General features: G+C 54.5%; 4 protein-coding genes across 4 annotated transcripts in view; 2 read left to right on the plus strand and 2 right to left on the minus strand.

The window, feature by feature from the left end:
• MAA_08764 (amidohydrolase) overlaps positions 1–343 on the plus strand; it is a gene marked incomplete at both ends in the record, with an annotated part of 908 nt that extends 565 nt beyond the window's left edge. Inside the window, one exon of the mRNA XM_007826762.1 lies at positions 77–343. Coding sequence (XP_007824953.1) covers positions 77–343 — 267 coding nt within the window. The remainder of the gene's footprint in view (positions 1–76) is intronic.
• A 344-nt stretch (positions 344–687) lies between these two features.
• MAA_08765 (sugar transporter-like protein) lies at positions 688–2,358 on the minus strand (the record flags this gene model as incomplete). Its single annotated transcript, XM_007826763.1, has 1 exon — positions 688–2,358. One exon carries the CDS (start codon positions 2,356–2,358, stop codon positions 688–690), a length of 1,671 nt encoding a protein of 556 aa, XP_007824954.1.
• Positions 2,359–4,788: 2,430 nt separating this feature from the next.
• On the plus strand, positions 4,789–6,582 carry MAA_08766 (maltase; the record flags this gene model as incomplete). Its single annotated transcript, XM_007826764.1, has 1 exon — positions 4,789–6,582. The coding sequence occupies one exon, from the start codon at positions 4,789–4,791 to the stop codon at positions 6,580–6,582; it is 1,794 nt and encodes a 597-aa protein (XP_007824955.1).
• A 728-nt stretch (positions 6,583–7,310) lies between these two features.
• MAA_08767 (uncharacterized protein) lies at positions 7,311–8,222 on the minus strand (the record flags this gene model as incomplete). Its single annotated transcript, XM_007826765.1, has 1 exon — positions 7,311–8,222. The coding sequence occupies one exon, from the start codon at positions 8,220–8,222 to the stop codon at positions 7,311–7,313; it is 912 nt and encodes a 303-aa protein (XP_007824956.1).
• Positions 8,223–13,794: the final 5,572 nt, after the last annotated feature.

Consider the following 13,794-nt stretch of genomic DNA (forward strand, 5'->3'; position numbering starts at 1 on the left):
ACGGGCCGCCGTTGCCGCCGGCGTCACTATCGCGCTGGGCACAGACGCCCTCGCCGCCCTGACCATGGCCCGGGAGCTGGAATGGGCCGTCGAGGCCGGGCTGTCGAACCTCGAGGCCATCCGCGCCGCCACCGCCAACGGGCCGCTGACCGTCGAGGGCCAGGCGCCCAGGACGGGGCAGCTCAAGGCCGGGTACGAGGCTGATTTCATCGGCGTCACGGCGAATCCCGTCGCCGATGTCCGCGTCTTGCAGAACGAGGAGAACATCAGATGGGTGTGGAAGGGGGGCAGGCTCTTCAAGGGCCCGGGTGTTGGCCCGTGGGGGGAACCCGCGTGGTTTTGAGGAGGTACAATGCTTGTCGGCATGGCCGGACATGTATGTATTTATGCAGCCGTGAACCAAAAAGAAGGGGCCCTTGTCTTACCGTGTGAAACCCTTGCTGCGCAAGACACATTCTTTTTGTTGGTAATACGAGCAGTCATCTATCATTGGCTAGCGCCTTTGTATTTTTCTATCATCTGCCAATCGGGATGATTCCTCCAAAAACGCTTCGGGTAATACATACATACATCGCTTAAATATCATTCGTCTGAGCAAGTTGCCATCAACACCGCAAAAACATCCGTCACATCATCCATGCCAGTCCGCAAGTTCGTCAACGTAGGGAAAGGGGGGTCCTGGTGTCCTCAAGACTGATCGCTGTGGACTCTCTCGACCCTGACTTCCGACATCTTTTCCTTTTCTGACACGCGGTCACCTTGCGCATCGAATCTGTCAATCGACGTGGAGCTGAATTTGCGGGCGCTGATGCCATTCTCAAACAGGACATCCAGCTCGGCATAGGTGCGGCCCTTCGGCTCCGGAAGACGCCAGTACGTCCAGATGGCGCACGCGAGGCAGGTGCCCGTCCAGAAGAAGCCGGCCTTGGCGCCCCAATTCCACGCCGTGGGATTCAGCATCCGGGGCGTCATGACATTGGTCACGATGCCAACTATGTTGTAGCAGTTTCGGGCGAGAACCACCGACTTGGTTCGGAGACGGGTGGACGTGAGCTCGGCGACGAGGGAGTAGCAGACGGGGCCGACGGTGGCATCGTACGTAAAGGTGTAGACGAGGAGCATCGAGCCGATTGCCCACTGTGCAGCGGCGTTCTCCTTGCCGGCAAAGGCGGTGCAACCAATGGCGAGGAGGAGGATGCACATGATGATTTGGCCGCCCAGGTACAGGGTTCGGCGGCCCCAGCGGCCCATGAGGAACCACGAGCAGATGGTGCCGACAGCGCCAAGCGCGTACTGGCCAAGAGACATGCTGAACGAGTTTTCAACATCCATCCCAGCCTGTTGGTAAAAGTAGGTCGAGTATCCCATAAAGGTGGCGCCGCAGAGGGTCTGGATCATCCATGTGACGCAGACGATTTCTGTTCGGCGGCGGTTCACCTTGCCTCGAAAGAGATCTGCATACGAGATGCCTGCCGTGAGCTCCTTCTCCATCTCGTTGGTATGAACCATCATGGAGATGGTTTCGTCCGGCCGGAAGGCAAGGTCGGTATTGCGGGCTGTCAGCCGCGCCAAAGACCTCTTGGCGTCGTCGATGCGGTTGCGGCGAACGAGCCACCAGGGGGACTCGGGGGCAAGATAGATGCCGATAATCAGAGGGATGGGCCACATCCACTGTAGAGCAAAGGGAATCTTGTATCCCCACTTGTCGTCTCGGGAGACCATGGCCCGCAGGACGCCGGAGGCGATGAACTGGCCCATGACCCAGCAGAGGTTGACATATGTGGTGAGGTAGGCACGCAGATGCGTAGGGCACACCTCGGAGGCATATGTTGTGGTCAGGGTCTGGAAGACACCCCACGGGACACCGATGAGCATCTGCCCGATGAGGAGTTGCGTGAGGCTTTCCGCAAAGAAGACTATAAAGATGAAAGCAATGCAGCCCACCAAGGCGCCGATGAGCGTCTTGCGGTATCCGAATCTGTCGGCAATGATTCCGTTGACGAACAGACCGAGGACTTGTCCCACAAGCGTGCCGTTGCTCAGGCCGGCTTGCCAAGCCGCCGTGAGTTGGTATGTGCCGTCAGGCTGTTCAACCCCGAATTTCTTCTGGAAGGGGGGATAAGCAAATAATGTGTTGAGCAGCACAACATCGAATCCTTCCATGACAATACAGGTGGACAGGAAGATGGACCACAGACAGGCTTTCCTGTACAGTTGGAGAGATTTTAAAAGCCCCATGCTATGCTCCGTTTCGGCGGCGGCGGCTGCCTCATGGACGAGATTTTCGTCCATGTTGCCGCGGTCGATGGAGATTCTGCGAGGCTGGTCCCCGCCCTGGTGTTTGGTGAGGGAAGACATGTTGGAGTATTGTGCTTCTAGTCAATTTTCCAACTAGTGGTATCAATTGACGAGGCAAATGTCCCCTTGGATAACGTATATAATTGGTATATTGGGTTGGGGGGGATCAAAAGAAAATGAGCCTGGTATCCGAGAGCCAAGAAAAGCTTAGGAGTAAAGGAGTTGGGCGGCCATGATCCGATGCCTCACGAATCCATCTCTTGATAAGCCGACGACAGACCGGCCTCCCTTTATAGTCCATGACGCTTGAAGACGAGAGAAGTTGAATTGTAAATGGAATCGAGCGGTTTTTTGCTGGCAGGTCCATTTCACAACAGAGCCGAGACCCCAGACAAAAGCCGGCTCCTTCGCTCCTTGTGACTAGTGTGAAGCCACCTGGACCCATACACACCCCTGAACCGGGCCAAGGGCGAGTGTTGTGGCGGGCTAGCCGATGCTGTCCCCAATGACAAGCCAGGCTCCATATGGCACACGTGCCATTGACTTTGTTGAAACCGCAGGTGGTGGTGGTTGTGGTTGTTGAGATGATGTCGTCGAGCTGCCGTGCTACAATCACCATCCACAAAACGTCAACTGCCGACCCAACCACTTCGAAAGATTTTCTCCTCGGGCCGGCCGCAGGAAATTGTAGCCATTGGCTCAATTGAACAGTTGGGGCTTGTTGGATGTACATACGGAGTAAACAGCCCGCCTCTCCAGACAAGGTGATCAGGCGACCATGTCTGGCCCCCCTGGATGGGGATCCACAACATTTTGGTCGTACAAACAATGCTGGGGCCGGAACATCGGCCATCACCAAATGTTGATTCCAATTCGATGTGAGGTGAGGTCACCTTCTGCATCCCCGGATTTGACCTCCCCATGGGGATGCCATTTCAATTTGGTGGATCTGGAGAATTAAGCTTGCCGTCTTGCCATTAGGCCGGTGATCCTAGTTGTGAGAAATCGTTCCCCTTCGTCGTCGGTCCGACAAGGTCACGGGGGTTTTTTTTGTTTTCGGATTGGCTTGGCGTTGGATCGCGCCGAAAGGAGGTGAGGATGGGGCATTGCGTCCACGCCTGTAGGATTATATCCTAATACGGTATTTGCGTTTCTGAAGTGGTCCGAGTTGTTTGTCCGGCGACTCCATCCGTCATCCCATTTATCCAAAGCAATCGAGTCGCCATTCCATACCGAAGCAAAGCGCTTGCCCAAAAGCCTTGGCCTGTAAGGACGTTGTCCTATCAATAGTCGAATTAGCTCGAAGGAATTCCATAGATACCAACTGACTCGTCAAAACGGCTTTGGAGCATCTCCAGGACTGTGAATAGAAACGCAACGCACCTTGGCTGATGTCGTTCACGGCGGTTCTCTCGGCCAAAGAATGCGGCTGGCGCACTCACCAGCACCAGAATCTTTCCTGGTCCCTGAGATCTTGGTGAGATGGCCAAATACATAGTTGGTTCAGGTATCGAATCACAAAACAGACCTCCCGTGCCGGTTGCTTGATGTACGCCATGGCCAGCCATCGCAGTTTCATGCTGCTCCTAGCGTGACTCTCTGATGTTGAACGGCTAAAGTCTTGGATGGCACGGCACTCGCTAGCACCAGCAGAGTGAGCCATCTGCACGGCTTTATGTTTTCGTGGCTGCATGGCCGGGCCGAGTTGGAAAGGAAGTTTCTTCAGCCCTGAGCTTCGAGAAGACCCGCATGGCGCAGGAAGCGAAAGCCATCGAGTGCCGGGCCGACAACAGGCCAATGGTGCCGTTGGTCGCGTCGGACCGACAACATGTCAGTGACATCTATCTATCTGTTGTAGCCCCGCCGGCTCCCCTTGGCTGCGTGGCATAACCATCTCGCGCTACTCCGTGATATTGGACAAGTTATGTGACTCTCCAACTATATCCCATGTATCCATAAGGCGTCGTCTGGCATTGCCAATTCTGGCAATTTCTCAGATCACACAAAGCGATCGTCGCGACGGCAGTGTCACTGTGACACTTACCCCAGATTTCCCCGCACGAATGCTCCAAACCGTCGGACCGACAAAGCAGTATTGTGCCCATGACGAAGCTGGAAGACCCGGTATGACGAGAATCATACTTCCGCTCTTGGTCTTGCTGTGGTTGGGCCGCGGTGGTCATTCTTGAAAATTTGGCTCCAGCGGTTGGTCGCACATGAACCCGTATCTCTCGAGTTCGCTCCCTTCTACACCGACGTGTCCTCTTCCCCACGTGGCATATTCACGATGCTTGAGGATTTAAGAGGAAACTGCCTCTGTCCTGTCTCCAGACCCCAACTTTCTCCCCCATTCTCATCTTTTTGTGTCATTTACGCCCTGTTTGTTTATTCCCATTTGCAGGAGACTCTTTGTACTAGAATAGAGCGATAACCCAGACTCTCACCTTACGACTCTTTGCATTTCTGCGCCTTGTCAGTCTCACAGCCATCATGACCGTCATCTCCCGCGAGAAGAAATGGTGGAAAGAGGCCGTCATCTACCAAATCTACCCAGCCTCCTTCTGCGACTCCAACGGCGATGGCATCGGTGACTTGCCCGGCATCACCTCCAAGCTGGACTACATAGCCAGTCTGGGCGTCAACGTGATTTGGATCTGTCCCATGTATGACAGTCCGCAGGTCGACATGGGCTACGACATTTCCAACTACGAAGATGTCTACAGGCCCTATGGCACTGTTCAGGACATGGAAGTCCTCATCCGCGAGACCCATGCCCGCGGCATGCGAATCATGCTCGACCTCGTCATCAACCACACCTCGGACCAACATGCCTGGTTCAAGGAGTCTCGCGCAGGCAGGGACAGCCCCAAGAGAGATTGGTACATCTGGAGACCCGCCAAATATTCACGCACTGGGGAGAGACTCCCTCCAAACAACTGGCGATGCAACTTTGGCGGCGGTAGTGCCTGGCAGTGGGATGAGCAGACGGGCGAGTATTATCTGCACCTGTTTGCCACGGAGCAGCCCGACTTGAACTGGGAGAACCCCGTCGCCCGAGAGGCCATCTACAAATCGGCCATGGAGTTCTGGCTAGACCGCGGCGTCGACGGCTTCCGCGTCGACACCGTCAACATGTACAGCAAGCCGGACGGCCTGCAAGACGCACCCATCGTGGATCCCAAGGCCCCCTTCCAGCCCGCCGGGCTCTTGTACTGCAACGGGCCCCGGATGCACGAGTTCCTCTCGGAGATGAATGCCATTCTCGCCCGATACGGCGCCATCACTGTCGGCGAGCTTCCCAACACGCCCGACATGGAAAAGGTGCTCAGGTACGTCAGCGCCAAGGAGAAGCAGCTCGACATGGTGTTCCAGTTCGACGTGGTCGACACCGGCTTCGGAAAGACGCACAAGTACGAAACCACGCCCAAGAACTACACCCTGCCCGACTTCAAGGCCGCAGTGTCGCGGACCCAAGGCCTCATCCACGGCTCCGACGGCTGGACGACCGTCTTCCTCGAGAACCACGACCAAGCGCGGTCCGTGTCCCGCTTCGCAGACGACAGGCCCGAGTACCGCGTGCCAGGGGCCAAGATGCTCGCCCTCATGGAGTCGTGCCTAAGCGGCACGCAATACATCTACCAGGGCCAAGAAATCGGCTGCGTCAACGTCCCCAGGGACACGTACCCGCTGGAGAATTACCTCGACATCGACAGCCGCCTCTTTGTCAAGATGACCGAGGAGCTCTACGGTGCCGACAACAAGGCGGAGCTGGACAGGGCGTTTTCCGCCCTGCAGCACCTGGCGCGCGACCACGCGCGCGTCCCCATGGCCTGGGACGGCAGAGCCAAGTTCGGGGGCTTCTCGGAAGCCGCCGAGAAGGCAGGGCTGCCCGTCGATGAGCCGTGGATGAAGCCGCACCCGCTGGCGGGCGAGATCAACGTCGCGTCGCAGCTGGATGACCCGGAGAGCGTGCTTGCGTTCTGGCGCAAGGTGCTGCGTTTCAGAAGGGAGCACGCTGACTTGCTTGTTTACGGCGACTTTAGGGATTTGCGGCCCGGGGACAAGGACTTGTTTTTGTTTGTGAAGGAGCATCCGCGGGGGGGTGGCAAGGCCGTTGTCGTCTTGAACTTTACTGCCGACGAGAAGAGGGTGGAGATGCCGAGCGCGGAGGAGCTCGGTGTGCGGGATGTGAATTTTGTGCCGGTCATGTCGACGCGTGGCGGGAAGAGCAGGGGGGGGATTTTGTCGCCTTTTGAGGGACAAGTATTTCTCGTGGGGGTCTGATGGGTGGGATTTACTGGAGGTAGAATATAATGCATCAAATGAATAAGCCGATACGAACAGATTATAGTATGGATGATGGGTCTAGCATGATATCGGGTTGTTGATAACGAATTGGGTAAGATGGCGGTGACTGTGTTGCGAATTCCAGCTTTGGATGTATTGCCTGCCGCATATCAAACTCGGTAGCATGTCTAAATGCGCGAATAGTTGTGAAACTTGCTGTCGTTTTCACGGCGACAAGTACGGCATTGTGTAGGCGAATCTGGGTCGAGCTTCTGGCAAGAGACGTCTACTGCCCTGTCAGATTGCATTGCTATAGGCTTATCGTGATATATGCAAAGCGATCAAATGTATCTAACACGCAAGTCGTAGCGGCACGAGGGCGCAGTACCCTTCTCAGTCATGCGAGACTATATTGACTTGACATGTTTTGGAGACGGTGTGCCCTCTAGGCTTACACCTTTTGCGTCGGATTCCTGACCAGATATAATCAGGGCCAGTTTCATTCATTGTCCTGAGAGATACCAAATCTAAATGTCTATTGAGGAGATGTACTGATTGATCGGGGATACGCATTGCCCAACAAATCCAAGCAGTCCAACAGCGGTATATCACATCCAAAATGGCATCCGTAGCAAATAACCCAAGTCATTCCAACACTAAACAAATCCAAAATACATTCTTTCGCTAACTACTTCAATTTCATGGCCATTCATAAAGTCATTCCATCAGTCCTTCTTCTTGCCAAAGCCATCCATCAACGCAGCGCCCAGGGCAGCCGTCGCAACTTTGGCACCCTTGGACCCCAGCCACGGATTGGGGTCGTTGCGATTCTGCATCGCGGCCTGCGCTCCAGCGGCAAACGCCGTCCGCGCACCCGCCTGGATAAGGGGATTCTGCCACCAAGCCTGTTTCTTGGCCTTGTCCGCCGTCGGCGCAGGGGCGGACTTGCGTCGCGAAGACGAAGAGGGTTTGCTCGTGGGAGGGAAGGCGCGGTCACGACCACGCGCAGGACTCACGTCCCTTTTGTGAGAACGCTCATGAGATCGCGCCCGATGGTGGCGTTTGCCGTCGTCGCCGCCGCCGTATTTGGGGGCAGGGAACTCTCGAGGTCGGGATATTGGTTCTGGCGAGACGGGTCGGGACTTGTAAGAGCGGCCTTCGCGGGGGCGGGATCTGTACTCTGGTGGTGGCGATGCCCTGTCTCGTCGAGGGCGATATTCGGGCTCCTCGCGATGTGAGCGGCGTGGTTGATCCCGAGGGCTGGCGTAGTCCCGCGCCGGTGGGTAGTTGCGGTCGTAGCTTCGCGGCACGTCTCGCTCCGGTCGAGAGGGACGCGGTTCCCGCCGTGAATCTTTGCGAGGCTCGCGAGGGGCCGGCTCCGGAGGATAATACGGTGGAGGGCTTCTTGGACGCCGGCCGCTGCTGCCGGGTTGCGTCATGCCTCTTGGCCCGGGGGGTTCCCTGCGAGAATAGCCCCGCCGCGGGGGGTACGCATCTTCGCCATATGGGATACCGTCGGGACTGCGGCGGCGGTGTCGCTCGGATTTGTGTCGTCGGGGCGGAGGGCCAGCAAATCGATCATCTGACGGAGGGGGATAGTATCCGTCATCGTAGCGGTCACGGTGGGGATACGCCATCATGTGTGGTGAGATTGGTTCGCAACAAGATGTGCGTGCGTAACTGCTTAGAAAAGGACGCTCAAAGACGAATATCGAAAAAACAAACAAAAAAGCAACTGTGCTGGCCAGGTGGGTAAAACGGCGAGGAAGGTATATAAAGGACGTGGAGGTCCCGTTCCAGAGTCACGGCTCAAACCGCCGATCAACAACGGCGGCGGCGGAAATCATCAATGCGATCCACACCGCAAGTGGCTGAAGGGGCGAGACACGGCCAGGCACCACATGCCACACTTTTGTTGGTCGAGAACGCAGAGAGGTCTGGTGTCAGACGCGATCGGGGGTTGCGCAAATGGGAATCGGCCGGGGGCTGAAGAGGGAGGCAAGGAGGGAGCCTGTCTTGCCTGTCAGCCTGTGTCGGCTGTTTGATGTCTGTGGCATGATTGACCGGTTGATGATCAAGTCTGGTGCTCCCACATGTCGACGGGTGCAGGTTTGGCATCCGCCACAGGAGCCCCAAGGGGCGAGAGGCCGCCTGACGTCACGGGAGCCAATGAGCGGTGTGGCTTACAGCGTGACATGCCGCGCAACAGCGGGTCGTGACGCCGGACGGGCCCCAAAATTGCTGGGCCTGGGGGGGGACGCGGGCGCCCCAATCATCTGACGTCAAGGACCAGACATCTGGGCATCTGGACATCTGGACATTTCAAATGTTGCATTCCAAATTGATTGAACACAATGTCGACGAATGGCACAACGCGCCCCCAACATGCACCGAGGGACAGTCCCTGCTTGCACGGCCACCATGCCCCGACTTTTTGCCCTGCCAGACGAAAGAAGGCCGGCCCGAGCTGCGTCTCCGGCCAACTTGAATGGTCGCGCTGTCCGAAGTGGACATTTGTCGAATCGCCAAGATGTTGCCACCAGGCCGGCCATCGATCGCACCACTCACCGAGGCACACGAGCAAGGTTTTGTACATTTGAAGAGTCCATTCGGCAGCTCCCGTGTCCTGCAGGGTCTTTCGGACCAGACTTGCTGATCATTTGCAGTCCCGCTGTGGCTGGAAACGGGATCCCCAGTCGTCAAGATGTCGGCATCGTCCCATCGGTGCCTACGAGTGCCTGCCTACCTTAGGGTAGGTATTTTCCCTACCAGACTGGATCCAGACACCCTTGACAGCTCCGTGCGATGTAATCTGTAGCCTCAATATCACAGTCTGGTCACCTTGGACCACAGATAAATCACCAGCCCTCCTCTGTCTGGTACAGCTTCGTCATGACAAGAGCAATGTACTCATCATATCTCAACTTTTGTTTCGCAAAAGCCGAATAATAACCATGACATGGCGCTCATTTCTACACAGCCACATCATGGCTTCTCCAAACATTGACAGTGGATGGCTTGTTTTCTGCGTGTCCGGAATTCCTTTCCACGTCACAGATGCAGTTAGATTTCATTGCCTCGACATTCACAAAGCAACATGCACACCGTTGAAATAAACACCAGATCGACTCTGCAGAGGCACTGCCGCGTTTCAGATGCCCTGCACGCTTTGTTACCCATCATTTTTCGGCACGAACCATGCCGGACATGAGTTAGGGTTTCCCATTCAAACACAGGACTGAACTGTAGGGACAAAGAGCCATCGGGCCGAGATGGATACACCACTGGGTTCTGTTCGTTGCAGGTCCTGTTTTGGAGTGCCGTCATGACATCAAGTCCAGGCCTCGCTACATGGAGAGACGCAGAACACTCAGAAAACACGGGCGAATCTAGATATTTTGTCATTTTGTCATGTTTTCCGATGGCTTCGCCCTGCAGGACACCAAGAAAAACGTGTCTAATAATGGTACACCAACCAAGCCTGCCGGACACATATATCAAAAATTGACAGAGAACAGGCGTTGGATCCGGGACATGTCGACGCAAGCTTGTTGCTTGTTTACCTCAGAATATGGATAAAAAAAGTCTCGCTGAGGGCTATATATTTGCCGCCTTGGCCCTGCATTTCATAGAGGAATCTACTTGTTTCCTACATCAACAACACTCTTCTACCGGACTACATCTACTTCCTTTTTTCCTCGAATCCATTCGCGCCTGGCTCATCTCGACGCTGTCACCAGGGGACAATCTCCCGACACCGAAATGCCGGAGCACCAGAATCGGCACCCCCCCCCATGCCTGCGCAAATGGCCTATTCCGGAGGGACTGGTTCCCTTCCAACCTCGCAGGAGCAGGCGCATTATCCGACAGCACATCATCTTCCGGGCTCACCTCAGGCGTCTTACCCTCACCATGGTCCTTATCCTATCCGCCTTCCAAATGTAGTCGACGCATCCACGCCTACCCTGGTGCCGATTATGGAAAGACGGCCTGCGGAAATTACTGTTACGGGACACCTCCTTCCAGGTTCAGAAGGACCTCCAGCCACGCTTCTGAATCCCGGGGACCCAAATATCAATGATGAAATTTTCTTCGTCTCCCATGGTCCAAATTTCAGGACAATGGCCCACGTTATTTCCCCTGGCGGTCCAACGATCCGGGAAACACGCCCAAGATCTCGAGACAGTACTTCGAGTATGGCATATACAAATCCCGCCACCCATGGTCGAAATCCTCACCATGACCATACACCAAACGAGGATCTTCGCCAAAGAGTCTCTGTGGTTTCGATCAATCCGAATCGCGGGCCTCCGACTCTCGATGCCAGTGATAACGACTGCGATACTACCATATGCACTGATACCGACGGCGGGGTTAGCTACAATATTGTAAATGCCAATTCTGGTTCATATTAGCCCCAATACGAAGGGTGCCCGCAAATCGAGTCCCAAACTTGAACGGAAAGGGGGCAGAAAATGACCTGAGGAGCTATACCAGGGCACCATCGATTTCGTTTCTCTGATAACGGCCACGAGGTATCTCCTTTAGCGGGTAATGATATGATGATCCATGTGTAACGAAGCTATTTACAAAGCTTGTTATGCTAGGGAAAGACCAAACTTGGTCGGGTTGGCTAGGATATGATGCATCGGATAACCCAATATCTCAACGATATTGTCGTGTCCCACGCTCATGGGGTTGGTTGGAGAGATGTGTCTGGATGTCAAAGGTTTCGACGGGGATGGGTTATCCTTTTTGGTGTGAGAGCATCAAGGTCCCAGGTGTGATGCGGGTGATGTGACGGAGTACACGGGGGGTTAAGAGGAATGTGCTTGCTCGACATCAAGGTTATACTACTGTTTGGAAAGACGCTTAGGTTTCTTGGAATTGGCTAAAACTGTGAGCTTTGAAAAAGCTACAGCGTTGTTGCCTAGTGTTATTTTATCGGTTGGCAGTTAACTTGGCTACAACATACATGTGGGTTTACCCTGGTTGTGTCAGAAGATGTGATTGGTATATTCCGCTTCCGGCTTCTCTTGCGTAATAAATCGGGCAGATGCTATTTATGCTACTGTCGAGCTTCGTCACCCGATTGCGTCCGGGTTGGGTCGGTGGGCTGGTAGTGTCAGGGTCTGGGCCTTCTCTTCTGCCAGACTGGCTCTTATAATCACGTTGTCAAGCTCTGTCTAACAATTCAGCAGAAGTGCCTGGAATATATAGGAGGTAGCCGTCACACTTGCGATTGTCACGGACTCTGCCGTCCCGCCTCTACCCAAGAGTGACACATGGATGTGGATGTCTCCGTGTCGGAGAAAGCCCGATGCGCATGCTTCCCTGTCAATGTGATGAGATCTGAGATCTCAGATCCTCCATTGAAATACGAAAGCAGGAACGGAATGACAATGAGAGCGTAGTATGCCGGTATCCGCGGTGGGTTTCACTAATAAATAAGCCAGACGTCTCGCAAAATATTCGGGTTGCACTCTGACCAGGTAATCCACCAATGGTGATAATTTTCACTCCCCATGGCGAGATATCAATGTTGTATGTGGGCTTGGGCAGCTGCTGGCACCTGCAAGATGTAAACCACCTGGTGCAAACGGAAGGTGCATGTTGGCACCTACCTCAGCTGCACCAGACCCAGCATTCAAATGGCCAGTTCAACTGCAACACAAGCATTTGTCGACAGCCCGGAATATCTCCGTCCAAATACTCTACTCTTTCACATATAGGAGTGCAGCTATCAAGAAAGCCAATGACATATCAAGACCAACGTCCAGCATCAATAGTCTCTCGTTGACAGCACCAATCAGTCCTTCCCGCGACTCAATCGGCAAGGCTTTCAGTTCTTATCGATGCAAATGTCCACCTGCAGATTCGACCAGACGTTACCCAGGTAGCCCTTGCGTCATCCATCGGGAGCCGCCGAAGTCCTACGGATCGTCACCCAAAGCAGCGAGAGCACCACCCACCTTCTCGTCTATCTGCGAGCATCACTTGACTTCCCGCCTCCACAAAGCCTGTTCTATTGTTGGTAATTTATAGATCAAGGGCTTGGCTGAGGAAATCGTGACAGATCCCTGGAAAACGCGGGGTACATGATGTGGCGTGGAAGATATCGACCCTGTTCGTTCGTTCAAACCACCTTCATAGTGGGTTTTCACCATATATCGCTTACGATGGAATCTGAAGTTGATCTCAATTCGCTGCCAACGTCCTCGCCGGGATTGCGCGTTCACGGCTGATTGCACTCATGTTCTTCGACACGCCCGCGAGATCATCTTAGCATCGTCAGGGTGGCGGACTTTGTTCTGTGTTCAAGCCATCATGCCGGGCAGTTGCGGGAGCAGCCTCAAACACTAGCCAACAGACAGCCGCAAGCCGAGGGTGGTGGACTTTGTAAGGAAAGGGTTTTGTTCCAACCGCTTCCCCTACAATTGGAAATCAGCCCTCGCCCTTTCTCGAATCGAAACAAACGTCGACATTCTGGCCCTTGCAACCCCACATCCTTTTTAATTGCTCGCGTGGTGGATAGGTGGAGCTTAAGATAGTGGCACCCAGTCAAAAACGGTCTTGCAACCGTTATCATCATCAGAGTCCACATTCAGTAACGATTTCCGGACCTGGCCGTCGCTTGGCTGAGCGCCACACGCAAAAAATCTTCATCCCTTCGAGATCCAAGAAACGGGGCGGCGGCCTAAACGAGGCATTGTAAAAATTGCATGATATCTTGCAAGCGAGCCGGCGACAACAGGTCATCAGGTCTATCAGGCATGTCGGAAGGCGGACGATACAGAACATCAGATACTGGTTCGCAGCGCAGGGTCGTGTTCCGAGTTTCCGGGACATGACAGTGAATCAGCGACTGGCTTGTAATGATTGGCGAGGCAACCTTGCCATGAGACAAACTTGCACTGTACCAATCAGTCTCGCGTTTCTGGCTGAGCTACAACTACCGACGAGACCTACCGACGCCACTAGACGTTTCTGCGAGCCAAAGGATAGATTCGTTACAAATGAAAGATAAAAAGATAGGAGCGAGTCGGAAAACCCTTGAAGCCGGACTGTCAGTGTTAAGGCTAGCCGACCCTCTTGCTTGCCGACCGCGGATCATCCACGCACACCCCATTTTCGTGCAAGTCAGTTGGAAATCTTTGGTATCAGTAATGAGCCGGCCGGCCTTTAATTCCCACACACCTCTTGTCTGAA

Source organism: Metarhizium robertsii (assembly GCF_000187425.2).
Source record: "Metarhizium robertsii ARSEF 23 chromosome Unknown MAA_Scf_3, whole genome shotgun sequence".
Lineage (NCBI taxonomy): Eukaryota > Fungi > Ascomycota > Sordariomycetes > Hypocreales > Clavicipitaceae > Metarhizium > Metarhizium robertsii.